Below are 21,832 nucleotides of genomic sequence, written 5' to 3' on the forward strand. Positions count from 1 at the left end.
TACAAAACGTTAAATGAGAGTTGCAATGACAAAAACAACACATTTAATATCAACCAAGCATTTACATAAAACTTGCACAGTTGTATTTTTCTTCTCAGGAATTTCAAGTTATCTAAAATATGCTGATGATTTTGTAGTTGAGTTCCTTTGACTAGGACTATGCACATCATTAAACATTTCTTTAAATACACACTGCAGTACATTGTCTTGTCTTCACCATTATAACAGTATTATATAACGTCAGTTATAATAGCTGATGGTAAGATGGCTCACACAATGCACTTTGAAAGTATTCCACTCCCCTTTGAATTTCTCATGTTTTATTATTTTACACTAAATCCCAAGTGGATTTAACTAATCTTTTTGCAACTTAACAGAAAACAAATTCTAAATGGTTGATCACATATAGGAACATTTGTTAATCCTCAGGTAAAGGAAGCACTTTTGGCAGCAATTGTGTCTTTGAATCTACTAATTATGGATACATTTATTTCAGTTTTGGAAATCTGATGACCAACTTATTATCTAATCTGGACTGAGGTGTGGACTCTGAACTGATCACTAAAGAACTTCAACATTGTTGTTGAAAGCCATTTTGGCTTTGTTTTCAAGCTAAATGCAGCAGTTTTTCCTTCAGGACTTTTCCTGTATTGTGGTTCATTCAGCTGAGCCTCTCCCATCATAAGCCACTAGGGCCTCCTGTACAGAAACATCCATACAACGTGCTGCAATGCTTCGTGGCGGCTGGCACAGCCCAGATCTCACGTATGTTTTTCCTGCTGCAGATGTTATACTAAAACTGGTGAAGTGCAGTACAATGCTGCCTTTCTTAACAAAACAGTCAAAGTATTTAATATCAGAATCTAATTTTGATCCTTTGTATCTGATATGTTGTTTTATTTTGGCACAGGAGTTGGCTGAGTGTTCAATGTTTAATAAATGACATGAGAAAGTTAAAGAGGGGTAAATACTCTAATCAGGCACTCTGTATCTCACATTAGGTTCACACAATGTTCCTCTCAGGTAATGAGAAACAGTGTTAATTGTTCTTTCCATAAATCATCTAAACAGGTCCAATTATTTTGCTCTGCGGTAAGTGTGTGCCACAGTGTCCGTGTTCTTAAAGCACCTCAATTCAAACACAATCCCATCATTGTAGGACCCATCTGTACTGAAGCCTCTTTAAAAAAAGGTGACCATTGTCAACAAATCAATTCAAGCAAGGTTCTGCTCAATGACCAATGTTGACAAGCCAAAATAAACAACTCACAGCACTATGTAGTTGATACAGTGGATATCAATGTGACACTGTTGGTATGCATAGCAGATGTTTCTTCGGGCAGTTGCAAGAATGTGCATGCATCTTGAATGCATTGAAGCAAAGTCTGAGGGTGCATTTAATGTCTCGTTACAGGAGTCCAGCTCTCACTTGGAAAAGGTCGGACACCCATGTCTTGTTAATCGCGATGAGTCTTTAGGGTATCTCCTGCTTTGCCTTCCCTGCAAGAACAACATAATGCTTTTGCTAAAAAAATATATATGATAAAACACCTCAGGCTCTTATAAACTTTTTTCCCTACCCCTATTAGTGATCTTTTGGCAATAATGTATTAAGTTTAGATTACACTTTATCCTTTCAACATTTTTAACTAGGAGATATATATATATCCCTTAATTATTAGGTATTCAATAATAATAAATAGCAAAGATCTTAACTGTTGCACTGATGCTCAGGCCTATATAAACTGAAGCTTTAGAGCAGCAGATAGTGTGAGGAGGATCATCTACCTGTGTGTATCGACACGGATGCTCGGATACCTACCATCCACTCAGATGAGATGCTGTTTCAGGAGTGCCTCCATTCTGTCCAGTCCCTAAAAATCAACACAAACATACGAGATGAAGCCAACGTGGCTAGCGCTAGTTTAGCAACTGATACAGATAAGCTCAAAGAAAACGTACCTTGCCGATAATACATGTCGTTGACTGTATTCCCGTACACTTTCCAGGCAAAGTGAATGGCGATAAGACTTACAATTAGCCAGCTGAGTAGAATTTTGAATATGCAAACTCTCATATCGTTGGCGAGCCAGTCGTCAACAAATTCTGACAGGAACGACAAGCAGCTGTCAGCGATGCGGGACAGAAACTCAAAGTCCCACGGTTCCTCCATAGTGTCCGGTTATTTAGCTTATGTGAAATAGACAAGGTAAACTCTTTATCTGATGGGTAGTTTAAAAAACATCACCTTGGCTAGGTAACGTTAGCGTTTGACATACTGGTCGCCATCTCTTCCCTGGTCCCTACCGTTACGTTGTTTGTGTCAGTGGCGAGGTTTGGATAATCGGATATGACGTAGGTTACGTTCATAGACTGATGTTACGTAGTTTAGCCCTGCTAGCTTACAACAACAAACGTAGTTCAAATAAACGGTGTCTTCTCTAGCCAACTTTGCATTTAATAAATAATGTACTGGAGCATGTATATGTCTACAGCACGTCCGGCTGTTTAGTATGTGTTTCAAATCAAATGTAACGCTAAAACCAGCATAAATGTGAGTCTACTTAGCTCGTAGTCACATTTGTGAGCCCAGCACTACCATAGAGTTTGCTTAGCAACCCATTTCAGAATCAGAATTATAATTCCTTTCTTTACACGGGGATATTTACAGTGTTGCAGCAAAAGTCGAAGAGCAGTTAAAAAAGGCAAGCGATAATAAGTGTTAGCTAACTTAAAATATAGAGAAGAAAAACACACGTTAGTAATAGAATAAAAAAAGTTCCAATTAGTAGCCTACAAATTAAAAAAACGTATACGACATAACATATTAAGGTGTTGAGACATTATTAAAAAGGTCGGGACATTTCTAAACAAATATTTTGTTCACATAACAATTGGTTGTTGTGTATATTGCACATTGCCGGTCACATAAGTAAGGGTGTCAAGTAAACCTTACTGTTGCACGTGAAAGTATTGTATCGATCCGGACATACAGGAGACTGTTTGTTTATTATAACAAATATTGCTAGAGTTCAAACCCACAGCTTTACAAAAAAAGATGTGTGTATCTCTCTAAGATGTTGGTAGGGAACACTGCTGATCACATACTCGTAGGGAGCGCTGATGGCACAATGTGGCTAATGCTGAAATAGCAAGATGGGATTCCTGTTTTAAATTTATAAAGTATAAACTTTAAATATTACGCTCATCCAGCTACAACCATAGACTGTGTACTTTATGTATAAAGTCTACAACGTACGTTACTCTCATACGCAGTGCATAAGGAACGTAGCTTGAGGGGGCAGGGCTAAACCTCGCCGCAGAGCAGCCTGATTGGTCAGATTCGCTTGTCATCAGAGATTCCGGATGTCTGCTGTCGTAAGAGGAACATTTGTTTTCTGCTTCTCATTCCTGACAGCTTGTTTGGAGCCGGACTGTTGATGAAAGTTGATGTAGCGAATTAGATATTCAACTCAACGTTAAGACGGCTCAAAATCGTAAGTATTTTTCTTTGCCTTTATCTGTCTGATTTTAGCTGACCACGATTACTGGCATGCTAATTGTTAAGCCGAGGCCATGAAATTGATCTGTGAGTGTCGCTTGCTAGCAAGCAGTGTTAGCCATGTAATTGCAGAGTGTATACAGCAACATTTCATTAGTTACATCGGAATTAACAGTCACATATGTTAAGGTAGGCTTTCTTGATTGTGAAGGAGTTCGTACACTAAGAAACGTGTTTGTAAATTAAGCTACTATTAAAGAAACGTCTGTTCTCTAGTTCTGGCGGTCAAACACCAATTACCGGTACTCCCCGTCCTCTTAACCGACTGCCGTGTGTCTGCAGTGTCACATTAGCCAGGCTGCTAGAAGATTAAATCAGTGTAATATGTAAGTCTGTTTGGTAACTTGGAGTTGTAACCATTTTTTCTGTTATCATGTGACCTGACCACTGCTCCAGTATGACTGCCCCTATTCATAAGAGACTGAGATGTGCATGCATGCTTTAGCTACAACCACCTTTATACATAAGTTAGTTATACTGCTGTTTATTTCGAATTGTTTTGTTTTAATATAATACATAATAATATTATTGTAATTTCTTTTAAATCTCCAGTGACTGGGATGGTATCATGGAGAGAGACAATCATCAAGTAGAAGAGACAGAGGGAGTGAAGATTTGTGATCCGCCCTGTGAGAGCAATCCACCTGGTAAGTTATTGTTTCAAGCTATTCACATTTAAAGCTGGCATGCCTTTATCATTCATTACATAAACTAATTGTTGTTGTTTTATTTTAGCTGACACTTTGGCGACTTCTCTCTCCCTCTTGGGGAATCACATGTTTCCTTATCCGTTGGAGAGAAAACACAGGAGCGCTGTTGAAGAGGAGCCTGCAGATTCACTGTCAGACGTTACAGCTGAGGAGGAGAGTCTGGATGGAGAGCCCCACTCTCACCAGGTAACACCGCTAGAGACTGAAGAGACCGAAAGCTCTGAGTGTCAGAACAATGTGTCCACCCAGCAGTTGGACATAGAAAATGAGGATACTGCCACGGACAATGAGCATAGCGACTCTGGGGAGTTTGTCGTCACAATGCTGGCCAAGGCCAAGCTGGAGGAGCAAGGACTAGGCGTGAAGGGAGGGTCTTCTCCCTTATTGGAGGCAGAAACCCAGGAGCCTCCTGCTTTTATGTCTCATCGTGATGAGGATGTGACAGCTGACAGCTGGAGGCAGCACAGGAAGCATGTTTTTGTTCTGAGTGAAGCAGGCAAACCCATATATTCCCGTTACGGCAGTGAAGAGGCTCTTTCTTCTACAATGGGAGTCATGATGGCGCTTGTTTCCTTTGTCCAAAGTGGAGATAATATTATCCGCTCAATCTATTCAGGTGAGAGCATTTTTTCTTTTCTTTCATATAACGTTTGCAACTTTGTTATAGATGCCATTTTCTATTTGTATTAATTAAAGCAAGTGTAAGCATTTTTCAGAGGAAGTGGGTGCCAAGAGCAGTTGGTAGATGTGGCCGCAGTGACTCTAGCTTGCCAAAGTGGACAAGAAATGATTACCAAAAAAATAATCATGACATGAGCATGGAGACGTTAATATCAACTACACATTTAATCAACTATTTTACATTCATTTTGTAAGTAGCACAGCAATTTATTTTTGGAAGTTTATACTACTATTTACACACACATTCAAGTCCACAACATGTCCAATATCTTTAATTTTAGACATGTGTTTTTTTGTTTACAATTCAGGTTTAAAAGACATCTACGCAGTTGCAATATGAATATGCATGCGCAGTTAAAACAACGTGTGTGTGTGTGTGTGTGTGTGTGTGAAGGTGCAGTATTTGAGAAGCGGAATATAAAAGCCCACAAAAGACACACTTCCTATTATTATTATTATTATTATTATTATTATTATTATACTAAAACTGTTCCATGAGATAAATACAACTATCATATTTGTTTGTAGAATTTACCAGTACTGACATTAACACTTGGTGATCTTTTTTTCTCGTGCATCAGATGGGCACACCGTGGTGTTTTTACAGAAAGGGCCTCTGGTGCTGGTGTGTGTCTCCAGCAGTCGTCAGACGGAGAAGCAGCTGCGTGGAGAGCTCCTCTATGTCTACTATCAGATCATCAGCATGCTCACACAAGCCAGCATATCTCGCATCTTTGAACACAAGAAGAACTACGACCTGAGGAGACTTCTGGCGGGCTCAGAGAAGATTCTGGACGGTCTTCTCAACCTGGTGGACTCTGACCCTAGCTTCCTGCTGGTAGCTGTACAGTGCTTACCCTTGGCTTCCTCTCTCAGGGACAATATCAGCCAGATACTGCAGAAAGCCATCACCCCAAATCTGGTTTTCTCCATCCTCATCGCCAACAACCAGCTGCTCACCATCGTCCAAGAAAAGACAGTCATCGAGGACTCCAGGTTGGAGCCCGCTGACATCCATCTCCTGCTCAACCTCATCGGAGCCTCCTCTGCCTTTCAGGCTGGGGAGATCTGGACTCCCATCTGCCTCCCCCTCTTTAATCCTGACTGTTACTTTTATGCATACATTTCTTACCTGGACCCTCCAGAATGCACTGTTTGCTTGCTGCTGCTCTCGACAGACAAGGAGGCTTTCTACGCTGTAGCTGAGTGCAAGAGGAAGATAGAGGAGGCCATGATGGCGCAGAACTCTCTGAGCCTCATTGCCAAAGTCCAGTCGTACAGCGTGAGCCAGGTGGGCGTCTCAGACCTCAGACACTTCATGTACAAGCCCTTTGACGTGCCAGACACCTACCAGCAGCTCACTCAGTTCACCAGGTAGGGGGTGTGTGTGTGTGTGTGTGTGTGTGTGTGTGTGTGTGTGTGTGTGTGTGTGTGTGTGTGTGTGTGTGTGTGTGTGTGTGTGTGTGTGTGTGTGTGTGTGTGTGTGTGTGTGTGTGTGTGTGTGTGTGTGTGTGTGTGTGTGTGTGTGTGTGTGTGTGTGTGTGTGTGTGTGTGTGTGTGTGTGTGTGTGTGTGTGTGTGTGTGTGTGTGTGTGTGTGTGTGTGTGTGTGTGTGTGTGTGTGTGTGTGTGTGTGTGTGTGTGTGTGTGTGTGTGTGTGTGTGTGTGTGTGGTTTTAAAAATCAATCAATTTGTCTTTTTATGATTGAATGTGTCTGATTTTTAAGAGAAACTGAATACAACTTAGATGGAAATTCAGACGGTTCTACTAATCAGGCCAATTCACTCTACTTATCTCCTTAATGAGATTAATTTTAATTAGTAGGTGTTAAATAGAAAAAGCCAATTAAACCTTGATAACAGAAGGAAAATCTTTCACATATTAATAATACTTAAGAACTAAAGGACTGTTTTTTAGACTGCAAGTGTATCTCACCAGGTTTCAAATTCAATTATTTTAGCGATAGAAAAAGTAGCCGTTGCATTTGACTGTCTCTTTGTATTTGTAATGCTTTGAATGCTTTTTTGTCGTTAACCTTTACTGTGCAATGTGTTGCTGCATGTAGCCCAGAGATGGAGGCCCCGTACAGCAGTGAAGAGGAGAAGATGAGACTGCTGGACCTCTACCGGTATATGCACAGCCGCATCCACAGCACCTCCCGACCCCTCAAGCTCATCTACCACGTGGCTGAGAGGGAGACCCTGCTCGCCTGGGTATGTAGCACTGTCGCCATATACATCTTCTAAATACTGTCTTGGCCAATATTCACTAATGTTGACATGAGGGTGTGAACCGGAGATGTGTTTGAAGGATTACTAAAGGAAACATTTTTATAGATACAGTATGTTCATCTGCTTCCTTCAAAAAGATTAGATTAGATCAAACTTTCCCTCTTAGGTGTCTGTTCAATATGAAGCTGGAGCCAAGAGACTGTTAGCTTAGCTTAGCATAAAAACAAATGGAAATAAGGGGAACATTGAGCTGTTGTGGTTTAACTGGGGGTTAGGTGTTGTACTATTACACGGCTGGGCACTGTCACTAATACATATTTGGGATGAACTATATTTATGTGGCCGATAATGGGACAATTACATTATGTTTTATTCTGATGCAATACAAAGCCAAATTGCTTTCATTTATTTAAAGTTAGCATTTACAAATTCTGATACGATTGTTGGTAAAGCTGGTTTAACATCTGCAAATAACACACCGTTTTTATAGTTTGAGAGGAAGACAATACGATATTGCAATTTTTGTTGATGAACTGTACTAGAGTTCAAAAATGAATATTTTAACAACACTTCAATAATAAATACCTTGATTTCCTTCAGGTGTGTAGAAAATACAGTTTATAAACTTAAAAAGAAAATACAAACTTCTGAAAACAGCATTTATCTTATTGATCATTTCTGAGGCAGCAGGTTATAGTGATGGGAATTATGTCTCTTTGAAGGGAGCCGGATCTTATGGCTGCGTTCCTTTCAAAGAGCCGTTCAAAAGAGCCATTTTTTAAAAGGGAGCGGGGTTACTAGGTTTATCTGCGAAATAATCACCAGGATAATGATTGACTGCATTGCCAGACCTAATGTCAATAATCGGCATTGTAAACATCGACACCGGTGGCGCCATATCCATGTCATTCATGTCAGTGAATGTACTTTGAATTTACCCTCTGTATGTGTTAAGTAAATAAAGTTGCCTTGCCTTGAATAAAATTCACGCAACTCTTAATATTAGATACTGTGTTTTTAAGTGGCGATGGAGATAGTTTGTTGATCCTGCTTTAAAGGATATTTTGCCTTTACAAATGGAGCGTTTTATCACTGCCTGGGTTTTGGTTGAAGTGCATCCAAATCCTGCTGCGGTTTCGCGTTTGGCTCATTTTCCATCCGAAACACACGTCGTCTACCTGTCCTGTACCACTTGTTATGACTTCTCTATCTCGCGTATTCCGTTAAGACCCACCCCATCTCACTCCTCGTGCTGAAACCTACCAATCAGAGTAGGGGCGGGTCTTCACAGAATACGTTTGGGGAACAAAATCAAGCTTTTTAACAGGCGAGTGGATTTTGGCAGTCAGTGAGTGCGGACCAACGATTGAACGATAAAAACAACGGCTCTCACCAAGTACGACTCGGTTCCCCTCGTTCGTACCAAAGAGCCGTTCAAAAGAATCGGCTCGTTCGCGACCGACACATCACTAGCAGGTTATAATTGATTTTCTTATAAAACCTGTTAATTAGAGAGCTTTGAAGTTGCTTGTATGTGGATTTGTTGTCATTTGTATTTATGCTAAGCTCAGTTATCTTCTGGCCGTAGCTTTATATTTAAAGAACCTATATCTATTCTCTCATTTAATTCAACAAGAAAGTAAAAAGTATTTCAAAAATGTCCAAATATTCTCATAATAATGCGGACCGTGACTTTAATTTGTCTTTGTTCTTCTCTGCCGCAGGTCACCAGTAAGTTTGAGCTGTACACCTGCTTCAGTCCTCTGGTGACAAAGGCCTGTGCTATCACTGCTATCACCAAGCTTCTGAGGTGGATTAAGAAGGAGGAGGAGCGTCTCTTCATCAGATACCCCCCAAAGTATTCAACCACCCCGAATCCCAGCAAGAGCTCTCGAGGTGGTAAATCTGACCAGCAGGACTCCACAGATAACGGCTTCTTATCTCTTCTATAGGACTCTCTCTCTTAGCACTCCGCCTCATTCAACAATAGTTTGTACACTGGTTCCAAGATATTTTCGAAGCCTCTTTTGAAACATGTTGGACTAGACAAACATCGACTACTGGAATCAAACACTACAAACGTTTTACAATATTTAAGAAGGAATGAACTCTTTCAATATAGTAGTATTTCTTTACCTGAACAAGAAAGCATGTCATTGCGCCACTGCTTTTGATCAGAAGCAGTCAGGGCGAAACAGCATTAGTATGTTTTAAATTGAACTGTGGTAGACAAATAATTGCAATGATATTTAAATGTTTTTATATTGTTTTATTACTGCATTAAGACAGGAAATTCCCTCGCGGACAGTGAATGTATCGCAGATGACAGGCTATTCACAAGCTATAACTATTAATAGCCGTAAGTAAAGATGAGGAAGTAAAAATAACTTAAACTACCTTTCACAAACTCTGTAATAGAGATTTATTTCATGGAACAAAAGCACCCAATGTGACAAAACGGGATATGCAAGGCATGAATGCGTGGCATGTTTTCGGGCTCAGCATAAACGGGAAAAACAACAACTGGCTTCCAGAACAGGGATGGGCCTCCATGTGTCATTCAGGCTGCGTTACCAACAGGCAAATTGCTCTCTGTTGATTTGCACATCCCAGTGATGGAACTTTATTTCCCAGTCATTCAAATTTTAAGATGATCAGGTTTCATTCATGTTACATTTTGTGCAGAAAACAAGTAGGAGATTCAGCCTGTTACTTGACAACGTCATTATTTTCAGCTAGTGTTTTCATTGTCATCTAGTCTAGCTAAGAAGATGCCACTGAGCTCACTCAATGATTATCACTCAACACTCGATGCAGTGACTTCAGGCGACTTTTTTCGATGAGTTTTGTAAAGATGGTTTATAAACGGTAGCCTCATCCTTATGTCCTTTGAGGATTTTCTTGTCAATTCAAGTCTTAAGAGTATGTCTATAGTATTATGAAATAAATCCCAGATTGCACAAATCTATACTTGTCCTGATTAAGTGGAGATGTTGTGAACAAGCATCATTTATTACCTAGCAGAAAATGACACATTTTCATCGCATTGTAAGTAATGTCTGATTTTCTGTAATATTTTCTGTGAGACTATCAAAATGTGGCACTAAGGCTGTCAGGATTTCACTACAATTGTGGTGGCAAAAATAATTGATGACACCGAAATGTGCGCAATACCTAAATACAATTTGAAAAATGTAATAAATAATGCTAACAAATTCATCTTTAACTTTTTATCATTGTGCACTTTTCATGAATTGGGGTAATTGAGTTGTTGACAGAAGACAAAACGGAAAGAAACAAGAGCTGCCGAATTATTTACATGTTATCCTACAAGCAGCATACACAAACTTGAACTCCACCATCACTTGAAATGTTGCATCATTTAAAAATAATAATGTAATAATACAATAATATTTGGCTCCCAGACTACCTAGTGTTCCATGTCGTTGGCCCTGATGTCAGACAATGAAGCCACTTTAACTTTCAAATGTTAACTCGTCTCCTTATACTTAGACATACTTGAAACCAGGGTTCGAGTTATGTGGGAGCCAATGGGAGGTGAGCTCCCACAAGGAGGGTCTGCGCTCCCACGGACGCAGTGAAATCATACGTCTGTGGGGGTCGCTAATACATTACCAACAACCATTATTTTAATCCCAAATAATGCATGTGTCAATGTAATGAGTATTATTTACGTTAACGAGGTAAATAGGGTTTTCCAAAAGAACACCTGCACTGCCCCTCCAAGGTGCGCAATACATTATTGCGCAATCTATGCCTGTGAGCGTGCTGCGCGAGCCGAGGATGATGTGTTATGTTATGTGGTGTGCGTAGTTGAACCTTTTCATATTTAAGTTTGTAGCAAGTCGAGGGCTGCTGCTGCTATGTGTGCATGCGTGCAGGCGTTAGTTTTAAAGACCCCCATAGAGCTCAGTTTATAACTCGAACCCTGCTTGAAACAATCATTTGACCTACAGAGGAAGATGTCGGACAAAATGTGAAAAGTCAACAGACAACACACGCAGGAAGTTGTTTCAAACAGCATTTATCCTTGTGTGAGAAAATATTGTCTCAGATTATAGATCCTGCAGAACAGTTCATGTGACATGATCCAAAACGTCCTGCTGTAGACGGTGCGTTCACTGCTGCCTACAGAGCTCTCTTCCTCCTCACTCCTACAGAATATATTCTGACATGTTGGTGAATACCATCACTATTACAAAGAGCTACTTAGCATCATACATAAATCTTTTCAATATTTTACTTTTTAAATAACACTCTCCTGCCACAAATTATAAATTAAAATCTAAATTTGATTTTCGCATTCCTTAAATTACTTCATGTAAGCCAATATAAACATAGATTTACATATTTACAAAACTATACACATGCACCTTTACTACACTGAGGTTGTATTTATATATGTATATACACTCACACGCACTGTAATGCCACATACAGTGTATGGCTACACCAATCCTACACGTTTTTTTTTTCTTTATTTTTTTAAACGAACCGATTGTGCTTTTCAAGTCATTTCAGCCAGATTAGCAGACAACTTGCCGGTTCTCCAGTGAGTGATCGCAGTAGACTTTGTTATGAGCACAAAATAACCAGCTTCACTGTTGTAGTGGTTTCACATCTCACTAACCAAGTAGCTGCATCAGGTACTCCGACATTCTAGTATCATAACACAGTTTCACAATATGGAAAAATAAGTAAAGACCTCTTAAGCCCCACCGACCACACATCTTAGCTGGACAGCAAGTTGAAGAGTTGGCAGCCAAATTGTTCTTAACATCTATCTTGTTGTATCTATCGAGCAATTTCGCTAAATGAGTTGACACTTGAATAGGGTCTGTAATTCAACGGAGAGAAGATCATTCAGAAGGAAATGTCTTTGAATTATCTTCCAAAGCCAAACTTGCAGTCCAGATATGACGTGAACATTAATTGGGACTTTCACACCCCATCAAACACAGTGACATTTCAATGGCAAATACAATCTAAATATGTTTTGAATCAAGACGATCCCTTTGACAATTTCATATTTACACTTTTTTCAGCTAGTCTTGACTCACTTTGCCCTAAAATAAAAACTTTATATGAACACATAGCAATAGTGGTTGTGTAAAATCTTTTACAAAAATTACAGGAATAAATGAACAAATTCATCTAGGAAAATGTCTTCAAGCACTTTTTCTATCCATTTTATAAATCACTTCTAGGCAGCAAAAAACCTTCAAATACAACCAGCTTCCCCGCCTGTTCAAATAGCATTGATAAAGCTTCTATACATATACCCAGACATTTTCATGATAAAATATTTAAACTAAAATGTTATATAAAATTGGAGGGAGTGAAGTTAACATTTCCCCTGATGTGATTTAAATGTACCATGGCCCGGTCGTACGCAGTGTGCACAGATTTGCGAACACTGGGTTTCTTGCCTTCCATTAATCGCAGCTTGTCCACGGTGTCGTCAAGCCCCATCTGCAGAAGCTTGTCACGAGGTAGCCATTGCCTGAAAAGCAGAAGAGACAAAATGACCAAGACTGCTCATGATTGATTTGAAACTCAGTATGAGGTTAAGCCGGCTTGTCTGAATCTTACCAAGTTCTTTTGGTGTCAAAGAAAAGCACCAAGAAGAGCTTTTCCCCTTCTTCTGTTTCTCTCAGTTCTCCCAGTTTGAGCACCTCCACGGGAGGCACTGGAATGGGGATGCCGTTGTGAAGAAGCCCTTCCTGGGGCATGTCTGGGTCAACGATCTGAAACAATGAATAATGTCAGTTTAAGTTACATGATTTTCACGCCCTTTGATAGGAAGCAGGGAGGCTTTTCTCTTTATGTCAGCTCTGAGACTGATGCACCATAACTCCAAGATAACTACATCCTCACCATAGCTGGGTATGATGGGTACCCTCTGCATTTGGCCCAAACTAGGTCCAGGGGTCCGAGCTCGGTCTCACTATCTGAACACAGAAGTGTAGACTGTCCTGTGAAGAGGATATTCCCATACATTCAATTCATTTGTATTCAGGACATCTTATTTTTTGAAACTGTATGGCTCATAGAAAGCTTTTCCATTATGATCCAATAAACACACAAAAAGCAGAGGCATGTTAAACTACTTTAGATGGTTACAGTTTTTAGATGCATGGCTTATCATCATACACACCAGAGCCACAGATGTCTCCGTTCTCACTGCTTGGAACTTTTGCCAATGCAGGTTTTCCACGACTTCGTTTGGGCGGGGAGACGCTACAGCTGTAAACAAGAGGAGAATTATGATTAGAAAAATGTATGGTGAGACTATAGCTAGACTTCAATGGCTAAGGATGTCAAAGACAAATGGGCCTCATGCAAGAATATGTTTTTTATTTTTGTGCTGAACATTGAACTTTCTCCTTGGAGGTTTTGCTTGGACGAGTGTTGGATTCACCAAAACTAAACCTGTTGTAAATGTCTTATTTTAGCGTGATAAATGCAAACTGCTCATGACGAGGTGCTCCTTTGTGAGATTCAAGAGAAGTCGGAGAGGTTCTTGCATGGGGTCCACTGCCTGTGTGGCTCCGTACTCACTTTAGTTTTTGGTCTTCATCATCATGATCCTCAGAGGTGTGCTTTCCATTTGTCAGGCCTGGCCAGAACACAACTGAATTAGTGACAAAAAATGGACGTCTTAAAATACCTAGCTGTAATTTAGTCAATATTTATTTCTTACCTTCTTCTCTGGGTGGTGTAGGGAGTTTATCAGCATCACTTTCTGAGCTGGGGCCTCTGGACCTCAGGTGGTGTGAGGAAGGGGAGGGGGGTGTGGGGGAGGCGTTGGGGGTGGGAGGTAAGGTGGTGATGTTGGTCACACTGGGGGGTTTTGGGCTGACCGGGGTGCTGTCCATCCCGTTGGTTTTCCCCTCAGATATTAGCCCGTTCTGTTGAGGCGGAGACTTAATTTTGACCATCCGCGCTCCATTCTTAGCTTTTTTGAACAGAACAGACGTACGGCGACCGACTCCAACCAAAGGCTGAGTCGGGGGGGTTCCCAGCGGAGTGACCTCGTGAACAGCCTCCGTTTGTGAAGACGGTGTTTCACCAACTTCAGCCTCGTCTTCACCTTGGCTTTTGCTTCCGCTGCGGGATGACCTCTGACGCTTGTAGGAGCGCCCAGGAGAACGCCGCCCTCCAGGGGCGATGCCCAGGACGGGGGGTTCCAGAGGAGCCTCGCCAGGAAGAGGTGAGGACACTGGGCAGGTGAGCTCCAGCACAGGCGGAGAGTCATCTGCATCAAAGACAAATGTTATAGAAGAACCATAAATAAAGCTAAAACGATTACGTAATAAGTCATTTATTAACTCAAATCTCGAGACTTCTCTGGTTTAGCTTCTGCAATGTTAGGATACAGTGCATTTTATTGTATTATTCATGAACAATTTGGTCTTGAACTGTCGATAGGACAAAACAACATCACACTGGACTCATGAAGTTGCAGCTCGATAAAAACATTTAAAAAAGGCATTAACGACATGAAAATCATTTTGACCTGATGCAGAGTTTGAGACGGCTGTCAAAGGTCCATTTTTAACATTTGTCTTCTTTTTCTTTTCCTTCTTCTCCTCTTGTTCCTCCTCTTCCTCCTCTTTCACGTCCTCCTCCTTGTCGTTACCGTTTACAGACTGAGAGTTTTGCTGCGGCTGGTTCCTCTTCTGTCTGAGACTGTTGATCTCTCGCCGCAGCAGCCTGATGCGTTTGGTTCGACCCCCACTGGTGCGCATGGATGCAACCACGTCCAGTTTGTCCAGCAAAGCCTTCAGCTGCTCCTCTGTGGTCAGGTGCAGTCTGTTGTCTGGGTCCAAGAGAGAGTCCACTGTAGGGGAGGACAAGAAGACAAAGGAGATAAATACAGAGATGAGGCATGAGGGTGATTGTTGCAAAGAACTAGCATGTTCCACACTCAACTCACCATCATCCCAGGTGCAGTTGGAGAAGCCATGTTTGTTTGGAGACTCTGGGAGATGCATGCCAGTGCTGGGGTCCAGGCCGATGCTCTGAGACTGCCTGTGGGCGTGACGGAGAACAGCTCCGCCCACCTCCTTGAGTTGTAAGGCTGTCTTGTGAAACATGGTGTCCTTGGAGTTGTACTTGAGGCAGTTGGAGATCATGAGGTTAAAGTCCTTCTCTAGGTCCGCGATGGAGCAATAGGCATGTCCCTCCAGTTTGGTAACCATCATGGAGAAGTCCATGGGTTGGGAAACAAACTCCAGGTAATCTGGGACCTCGGAGGATGATGGGAATAAGACTGTTAGCCGGGTCAAAGACAAAAACAGATGCAATGCTTGGTATGAATTGTGTATTGAAGTCGTTTTCTAACTGCACCAACCTCTGACTGATTGACCGGCTGAGAGAAGATTTTTGCCGTGTCCTTCTCCTGCAGTTGGTCCAAGGTGGATCGCAGAAGCACCAGCGCAGGGGTCAACTTCAACTCAAGAGCAGCCTGCTGAATTTTCATCTAAAGAGTGATGACGCAACACACAGCAGAGAGACGCGTACACCAAGGTTACTCCACAGGGTCATATTAATAACAAATGCTGAATAGAGCAGAGACTAATGCTGCATTCAAGGACTTTTTCGTTAGTGCTTCATCCGCCTTTTCATTTCACTTAGATGATTCATGGATGGTAAGATTTTAGAAAATAGACAAAAACAAAATGCGACTACTTCCAAGGTTGCAAGGTTTTCAGATTTAACTGTTTCATCAATCATGGATGGGAAAAAATTAGCAAGTATTCACGTTTGAAAAGCTACATGTTATGGCAAAATGGCAGAGTAGTTCTGTGGCTCTCATATACGTGCTTATTAATGACAATACAGAAGGGTGTAAAAAATACCCCCGAATAATTATAGCTTGTCTACACTTCCTGTTCACCGCACCTGTTCTCTCTTTAGCCTCTCTCTCTTGCGGATGAGTTCCACCAGAAGCCTGGCTCTTTCCAGGTCTTGCCTCAACTTTTGCCAGTATCGAAGCTCCTCTCTTGCAGCACACAGCTTCTCATCAGGCTCCCTCTGAACACAAAAGAAACAAAACCATCAAACTTTTTATTCATCTTTCAAATCCATCACAATCAATCTTTCTTCCAGCTTTGAGTTGGAGCGCAGTGATGAGATACCCTCCCTCTGAGACTAAAGTGTGCTAAAGGTATCAGTGATTTAATTAGTCCCTTAGGTTTCCAGAAAGAAATAAAATAATAATGATCACATCGCACACTCAAGTCTAAATCCATGCAATGAGGATTTTTGTGAAAAATTGATTGGATCCCAATTTGATTTTTTATGTTAACAAGCTTAAGTTTGTTTAAAAGGCTAACATAGGGACATCAGATTAAAAATGTACGATGTCATACAGATGTATTTTATAAACCTGCGGGTACGTTTAGAGAACATATTTATTTTTAACCTGCATTTTATGACCCTTAAGCAGCTCAAGTCATTCCCTACCATTATAAGAAAATTGGCATTAGATTAAAAATAAATATCCATAAATTGTTACACACCTCTACAGCTGTGAGAGGTCCACAGCAAAGATGACAGAGCTGTGAAGGGTTGTGTGTGGAAGCCTGCCATGTATTTAAATCAGCCATTGCAAGTGTGGTGTCTGGGCTTATGTTTTAATTTCAGTGTGAGAACACAAACATGGTGTGAAGTGCTCAGCTCCCAGTGACTCCACTGACTCTCAGAGGACTTCATTGGTTCTCTGAAGGTCTGATCATCTAATGACTGTTAATGAAAATGGGCTTTGATAATTAAAATTGGTAATGTAGTTATATATTAACTTCTAAATCCATATGCAATCAACTGACTTTTTTATCCAGACGGTGGTGTGTTCTTATACTTAAACGGTGTTTTCCGAAGTTAGATACAAACATTGCTATATGCAATGCCTTACTTACAGCATGGCATTATATTGAATTATTACCCTTGTATGTCATGATACTAATTGTCCTGTTGAGTTACATTACATTTAGCTGACACTTTTATCCAAAGCAACGTACAATAAGTAAATAAGTCAGTTCTTGAAAGCACCCCTAAATTAAATAATAGTTTATTTATATTTTATCAGAGTATTTTTTTCATGTTTTAAACACATAAATACATTATCTCTCTCCTCACCTGCTCTGCAGTCTTGTTGGCCTGTAGATGGGAATGAAGTCGGCGTATTAAAGGCATCCCATTTCGTGACTGTCGTTTCAGCAACCAGTAGTTATGAAGTCTCTGCATGAACTGATTCTTCCTCTGGACTTCCACTCCTGTGCAGATCTTGTTCAGCCTGTGGAGATTTAACAGTTTTACATTAAAGAAAACGGTGCAGCAGTACTGTCAGTGATATGGTTAGGCCATTTAAATATCAATTCATAAATATACATAAAATACTTTTTTAATGCACTGGATCCAAACCTGTGTCAAAAATGCTACTAATACATCTTGTAACGTAGCAGAAACAACAGTAAATCAATAAGGCATGCTTTGTATGTAAATGTCAACAGTATGCAAATGTAACACCTGTGAGATGGGATCTGAGGCACAAGCAGCACAGGCACTGTTGAGCGGCGTGATGACCGACCCTTCGTATTCTTCTTCTTCTGGCCCTTGGTAGCCTTCTTGTTTGGTGGTGTTGGTGGGGGGCTTTGAGTGTAGGACCTCTGACCCCGGTTTCCCCTTCCCCCCACCAGTCTCCCTTCAACCGATTCGTCCCCAGACCCGTCCCGTCGGGACCCCACCGGAGAGTGATGCTCACAGAAAGCAGTTTTCTTCACAGAGAAGGTGGTACCGTTGACCCCAGTCTCCCGGACTGGGTCTATCTTCATAAAGAGGCCGGCCTTCTGGGCGCAGGTGACATGAAAGGCTCTGTAACAGTTGGCTTTGTGGCACTGGATGGACGCTCCTCGGCCTTTCTGCTTACACAGGTAGCAGGTGAGCTTCCAGCGAGCAGTAGGGATGTTCTTCACCCCCTCAACAGGCTCCAGAAACACCGTGTTGGCAAAGCACACCTCCGGTATCCATATGGCGCAGACAACATGGGCCCAACGTCCATCACTTGTCTGTTTGAAGGCACCTCCTCGGTTGGGACAGAGCACACAGTCTACAGGACGGGAGGGGGACTGCAGGCAGCAGCGGCACAGCCACTGACCCTCGGGTACGTAGGGCACACCGTAACACTCCTGGTGGACGGCCAGATTACAGATGTCACAGAACAGGATAACATTACTGTTCAGACATTCGTCGTCCAGGCAGACGCAGCAGAAGGCGTCCTCGTCCACAGCGCTCTGGGACAGGGCCTGGTTGCGGGACTCCAGGATGGATTCCCTCTCCAGGCGATCAATCAGCAACTCAAAAGTGTCTGCAGATACAGAGGCATACCCGTCACACACCCTCTTTTGATTAACCATCTCCAGCCAGGCCAAGTCCTCCTCGTCCATGTCGTACTCAGCCACACTGTCCTGCTCCTCCATTGACTTTTCTATGTAACGATAGTAGGCTGTTGGGAGAGGAGCTGCCTCTGACGGGGTAACGGAACTCAGCACACGAAAGACGGGCTCGGGCAGAGGGATATGGTTAGATGGTGGGTGGAGGGAGTTAGTAGGTCCTGAGTGTTGCTGGGAGCCGGACCGTTGGTTCTGGTGAGACGTATTTTTACCACTCCTCCTACTTTTACAGTTTGAAGGTTTCCTGCATGATCTGGTTTTGCTCTGCGTTTGTTCACTGTTCTCCTTGTTGCTGTTGCACTCAGCAATGTCCTGGGCCATCATCTCGTCCTCGGTAATAACTGGCAGATGATCTGTGATGTTAATCCGATGAAGCCTTCCTTCAAGATCCACTTCCACTATTTTCTGTGCCTGAGCGTACGTTAAAGTCTCCCTGGATGGAGAGAGCTGCAGTCTGTAGGGCGAGGGGGGCCGCAGCTGGCCAGACGATCCCCTGCCCCTTCCTCTCCCTCTGCCTCGGCCCCTACCCATTTTGAGTCCGCTTACAACTGTCTCACATTCCCACCTGCTCACCTTCCGCATGGGAGTTTACACCAGCTCCCTGACAGATACAGAGAAAAAAAATTAATGAATTAAATATACAAATTAATCATTTATGAATAAATAAAATGGGTACAAACATATGTAATAATTGCCCTCCGAGATTGTTTATCTGTTATTATTTTTGGTGTTCCTATGTGTGGCATGATACATCTTACCCTTATTAATCATACTTCTTGAAGAGAGCTTTTATATTTTTGCATTTATTGACTAATGACTAAAAACTCATCTCTTTCGACTCCACTTCGAGCAATACAATTACCAACAAAGCACATACATACTAATAAAGGACTGGCTTATCTAAAGCTAGTTGAGTAGCACTTGAAATGTTTTGGCTCTATGAAACCTGATGTATTCTGTTTTCTTCAAGTTTGTATCTTCTTGGTCGAATGCACTTATTATAAGTCGCTTTGGATAAAAGCGTCAGCTAAATGCAATGTAATGTAATTGTAAGCCTTGTTTTGATTCTTTATCAATCCTCGTCACAACATTTAATAGGTAAAAGGGGTCAACTCAGTATGACACCTCAAGTACTCTTACTGCACAAACACAACTACTGTGAGTTGCACTGCTCGCATGTATGCACCTCAGCTGTCTCTCCATTGGTCCAATCTGGAGCCTGATCACTCCCTCATTTCCCTCAGCCCAATCACACGTCAGTATCCTCTATTTTTTTCCTTGTTGCTGTGCGTAGTTAGGTTGAAGAGCGCTAAATACCAACCCGAGTATCTAACATCTGTCAGCCATTTTAAGCGCACAACAGCACAGACAACATTTGGATTGCAAGTTGATTAGCAGCCCAATTATATATGCCAACAGCAACCAGAAAGCAGGCGCACTGTATGCACCGAGCCTGAATTCAAAAATGACTTGCATGTATACATTAGTTCACGTCACTGCAAATATGCAACGTTTCGGCTGCAGCTTTGTACTCCAGACCCCTGCAAAAAGACTGTCTCTCTCTCTCGCTGATGTGATAACGTTACTCGGTCGGACAGGACACACTAGAAGTCGTTTAACAAAACGGCAGGTTTCCTAAGCAACGCTGAAAAGGCCGAAAATATCAGAGTGCTTTACCTTACAAAGTCGTCCTCTCCAGTGCGAGTGCCAGACAGAATAATTGCACCTAGCCAAATGTCAGCTAGTGACAGACTACAACCAAGGCGGACATGCTAGCCTTTAGCTTAGCTAGCCGGTAATTCAGGAGCGACAGCGTCATCTTCAGCCCTTCACTTCTCCGCTGTTACTTCGGTCATACACACAAACTCGACCCGGTTTCATAGTTATGTTTTAAACCTTCCAAATGGTGCTTGTTCCCAACTTAAAGGTAGCAAAATGCCGAAGATATCAAATTAATGTTCCTTGGATGGGGCTAAATATTCAGTCAAGATGGCTAGAAAAATACGCCCCTTTGGAAAAAAAACACCTCAGCCAATTGTAGGAGGCCGATTCACCTCGCGCGCAACGCGCATCGTTTTTCGATTGGTTGAAGAGGTAAACCGAATTCATCGAAGTCAACAAGTAGATCATAACAGAAATAAGCGATGAGAAAAACAACGAAGCATATATTGCGCGCCTTATATCCTTATCTTTATTTCCCATAGGTAGGCCTACCTGTTATACACCTGCTATCTCTCGGGATACATAGTAATTTAAACAATCCAATATCGAAGTGATGACCACATAAAATACAAAAATAAACTATATAAAATACGAAAATACTAGCTTATTTTACATGATAATAATGTATTCATCTTGTTAACTATGTAAGCAAAGTGCCTGTACATTCCTTGTATAAAGCAGTTAACAAATAATCAAAATCCGTGTCCCCTTTCATGTTTTTTGAGAGCTTCACACCTGAATCACACCGTATTCATAATCAGTGCACTTGATTTCTATGTTTTTTTTCTTCTGTTCATTGGTCTTGACCTATGGATATGTGAAGATTTATTTAGACCATTATGTAAATAAGATGAAACATTGCCGAACAGTTAAATTAATAAATATATCCTAATTCAGGTCAAGTTTCACCACAGGAGCGATATAATTCTATAAAACCATAACCAACTCCAAAAAACATTAACCAACTAATTCTGTAGATAGACACATTCTGTAAATTAATTTCAGGAAATCAGAACACGTGTCGTGAGTGAGTGTGACAAGAGGGACTGTTGCAAAATTGGCGCCTATATGAATAAAATGTATTATTATTATTACTATTATTGATTTCGAAGCTACACAAAATACAATTCCTGGCTTCCTTAATTTAAACCGGTTGGTAGGTTGTATCCATTCCATGATAAAAGATTATTACTCTTTCAAAATGTTACTAAGCCTCTAACCCCTTTCAAGGCCGTCTTCCAGCTACAGCACATATATGTTTTATTTGGTTTCTGCACGAATATGTGAACTCAATATTTATTTTCTCTCTACATTTTGCAAGATTTTGAGAAACCTCCATGGCCTCACAAAGTAATCGGCCTTTCAGTCAATTCTGTGATCGAATTCTTTGCTTTTTAAAGAGGTAAAGCTTGTTAACCTTCTCATTCCAAACTTGCACAACACCTCCAAA

At 41.4% G+C, this 21,832-nt stretch overlaps 3 protein-coding genes across 4 annotated transcripts; 1 reads left to right on the forward strand and 2 right to left on the reverse strand.

Moving 5' to 3' along the window:
• Positions 1 to 26: 26 nt before the first annotated feature.
• On the reverse strand, positions 27 to 2,350 carry tcta (T cell leukemia translocation altered). Its single transcript, XM_079684892.1, has 3 exons — positions 1,963 to 2,350; positions 1,823 to 1,874; positions 27 to 1,500 (listed from the first exon to the last, which is right to left on the reverse strand). Exons 1-3 carry the CDS (start codon positions 2,171 to 2,173, stop codon positions 1,458 to 1,460), a joined length of 306 nt encoding a protein of 101 aa, XP_079541018.1. The 5' UTR covers positions 2,174 to 2,350; the 3' UTR covers positions 27 to 1,457.
• Positions 2,351 to 3,332: 982 nt separating this feature from the next.
• On the forward strand, positions 3,333 to 10,400 carry mon1bb (MON1 secretory trafficking family member Bb). The gene is made up of 6 exons (XM_079684883.1): positions 3,333 to 3,497; positions 4,115 to 4,209; positions 4,298 to 4,888; positions 5,535 to 6,327; positions 7,018 to 7,165; positions 8,908 to 10,400. Exons 2-6 carry the CDS (start codon positions 4,131 to 4,133, stop codon positions 9,133 to 9,135), a joined length of 1,839 nt encoding a protein of 612 aa, XP_079541009.1. The 5' UTR covers positions 3,333 to 3,497; positions 4,115 to 4,130; the 3' UTR covers positions 9,136 to 10,400.
• An 812-nt stretch (positions 10,401 to 11,212) lies between these two features.
• On the reverse strand, positions 11,213 to 20,866 carry brpf3a (bromodomain and PHD finger containing, 3a). Of its 2 annotated transcripts, none has more exons than XM_079684882.1 (13): positions 20,338 to 20,866; positions 17,738 to 19,261; positions 17,348 to 17,504; positions 16,112 to 16,243; positions 15,561 to 15,689; positions 15,144 to 15,456; positions 14,724 to 15,047; positions 13,908 to 14,462; positions 13,766 to 13,823; positions 13,362 to 13,450; positions 13,082 to 13,155; positions 12,797 to 12,951; positions 11,213 to 12,707 (listed from the first exon to the last, which is right to left on the reverse strand). In XM_079684882.1, exons 2-13 carry the CDS (start codon positions 19,240 to 19,242, stop codon positions 12,524 to 12,526), a joined length of 3,675 nt encoding a protein of 1,224 aa, XP_079541008.1. In that variant the 5' UTR covers positions 19,243 to 19,261; positions 20,338 to 20,866; the 3' UTR covers positions 11,213 to 12,523. The 2 variants fall into 2 exon arrangements, with proteins under 2 accessions (XP_079541008.1, XP_079541007.1); XM_079684881.1 differs by having other exon boundaries at positions 13,082 to 13,179; positions 20,338 to 20,688.
• Between the last annotated feature and the right edge of the window lie 966 nt (positions 20,867 to 21,832).

The sequence above is a fragment of the Notothenia rossii genome (genome assembly GCF_949606895.1).
Source record: "Notothenia rossii genome assembly, chromosome: 5".
NCBI lineage: Eukaryota > Metazoa > Chordata > Actinopteri > Perciformes > Nototheniidae > Notothenia > Notothenia rossii.

Bases quoted from the DNA above. Each gene is read 5' to 3' on its own strand.
- mon1bb (XM_079684883.1), top strand. From the start codon at position 4,131: ATGGAGAGAGACAATCATCAAGTAGAAGAGACAGAGGGAGTGAAGATT. The intron at 4,210-4,297 runs GTAAGTTATTGT...GTTTTATTTTAG, and splicing joins CTGTGAGAGCAATCCACCTG to CTGACACTTTGGCGACTTCT. The intron at 6,328-7,017 runs GTAGGGGGTGTG...TGCTGCATGTAG, and splicing joins CAGCTCACTCAGTTCACCAG to CCCAGAGATGGAGGCCCCGT.
- tcta (XM_079684892.1), bottom strand. From the start codon at position 2,173: ATGGAGGAACCGTGGGACTTTGAGTTTCTGTCCCGCATCGCTGACAGC. The intron at 1,875-1,962 runs GTACGTTTTCTT...GTTGATTTTTAG, and splicing joins CGACATGTATTATCGGCAAG to GGACTGGACAGAATGGAGGC. The intron at 1,501-1,822 runs GTAGGTATCCGA...TTGTTCTTGCAG, and splicing joins GCATCTCATCTGAGTGGATG to GGAAGGCAAAGCAGGAGATA.
- brpf3a (XM_079684881.1), bottom strand. From the start codon at position 19,242: ATGCGGAAGGTGAGCAGGTGGGAATGTGAGACAGTTGTAAGCGGACTC. The intron at 15,048-15,143 runs GTGAGTTGAGTG...CCTCCCCTACAG, and splicing joins CAACTGCACCTGGGATGATG to TGGACTCTCTCTTGGACCCA. The intron at 13,180-13,361 runs GTGTGTATGATG...TCCTCTTCACAG, and splicing joins CGGAGACATCTGTGGCTCTG to GACAGTCTACACTTCTGTGT.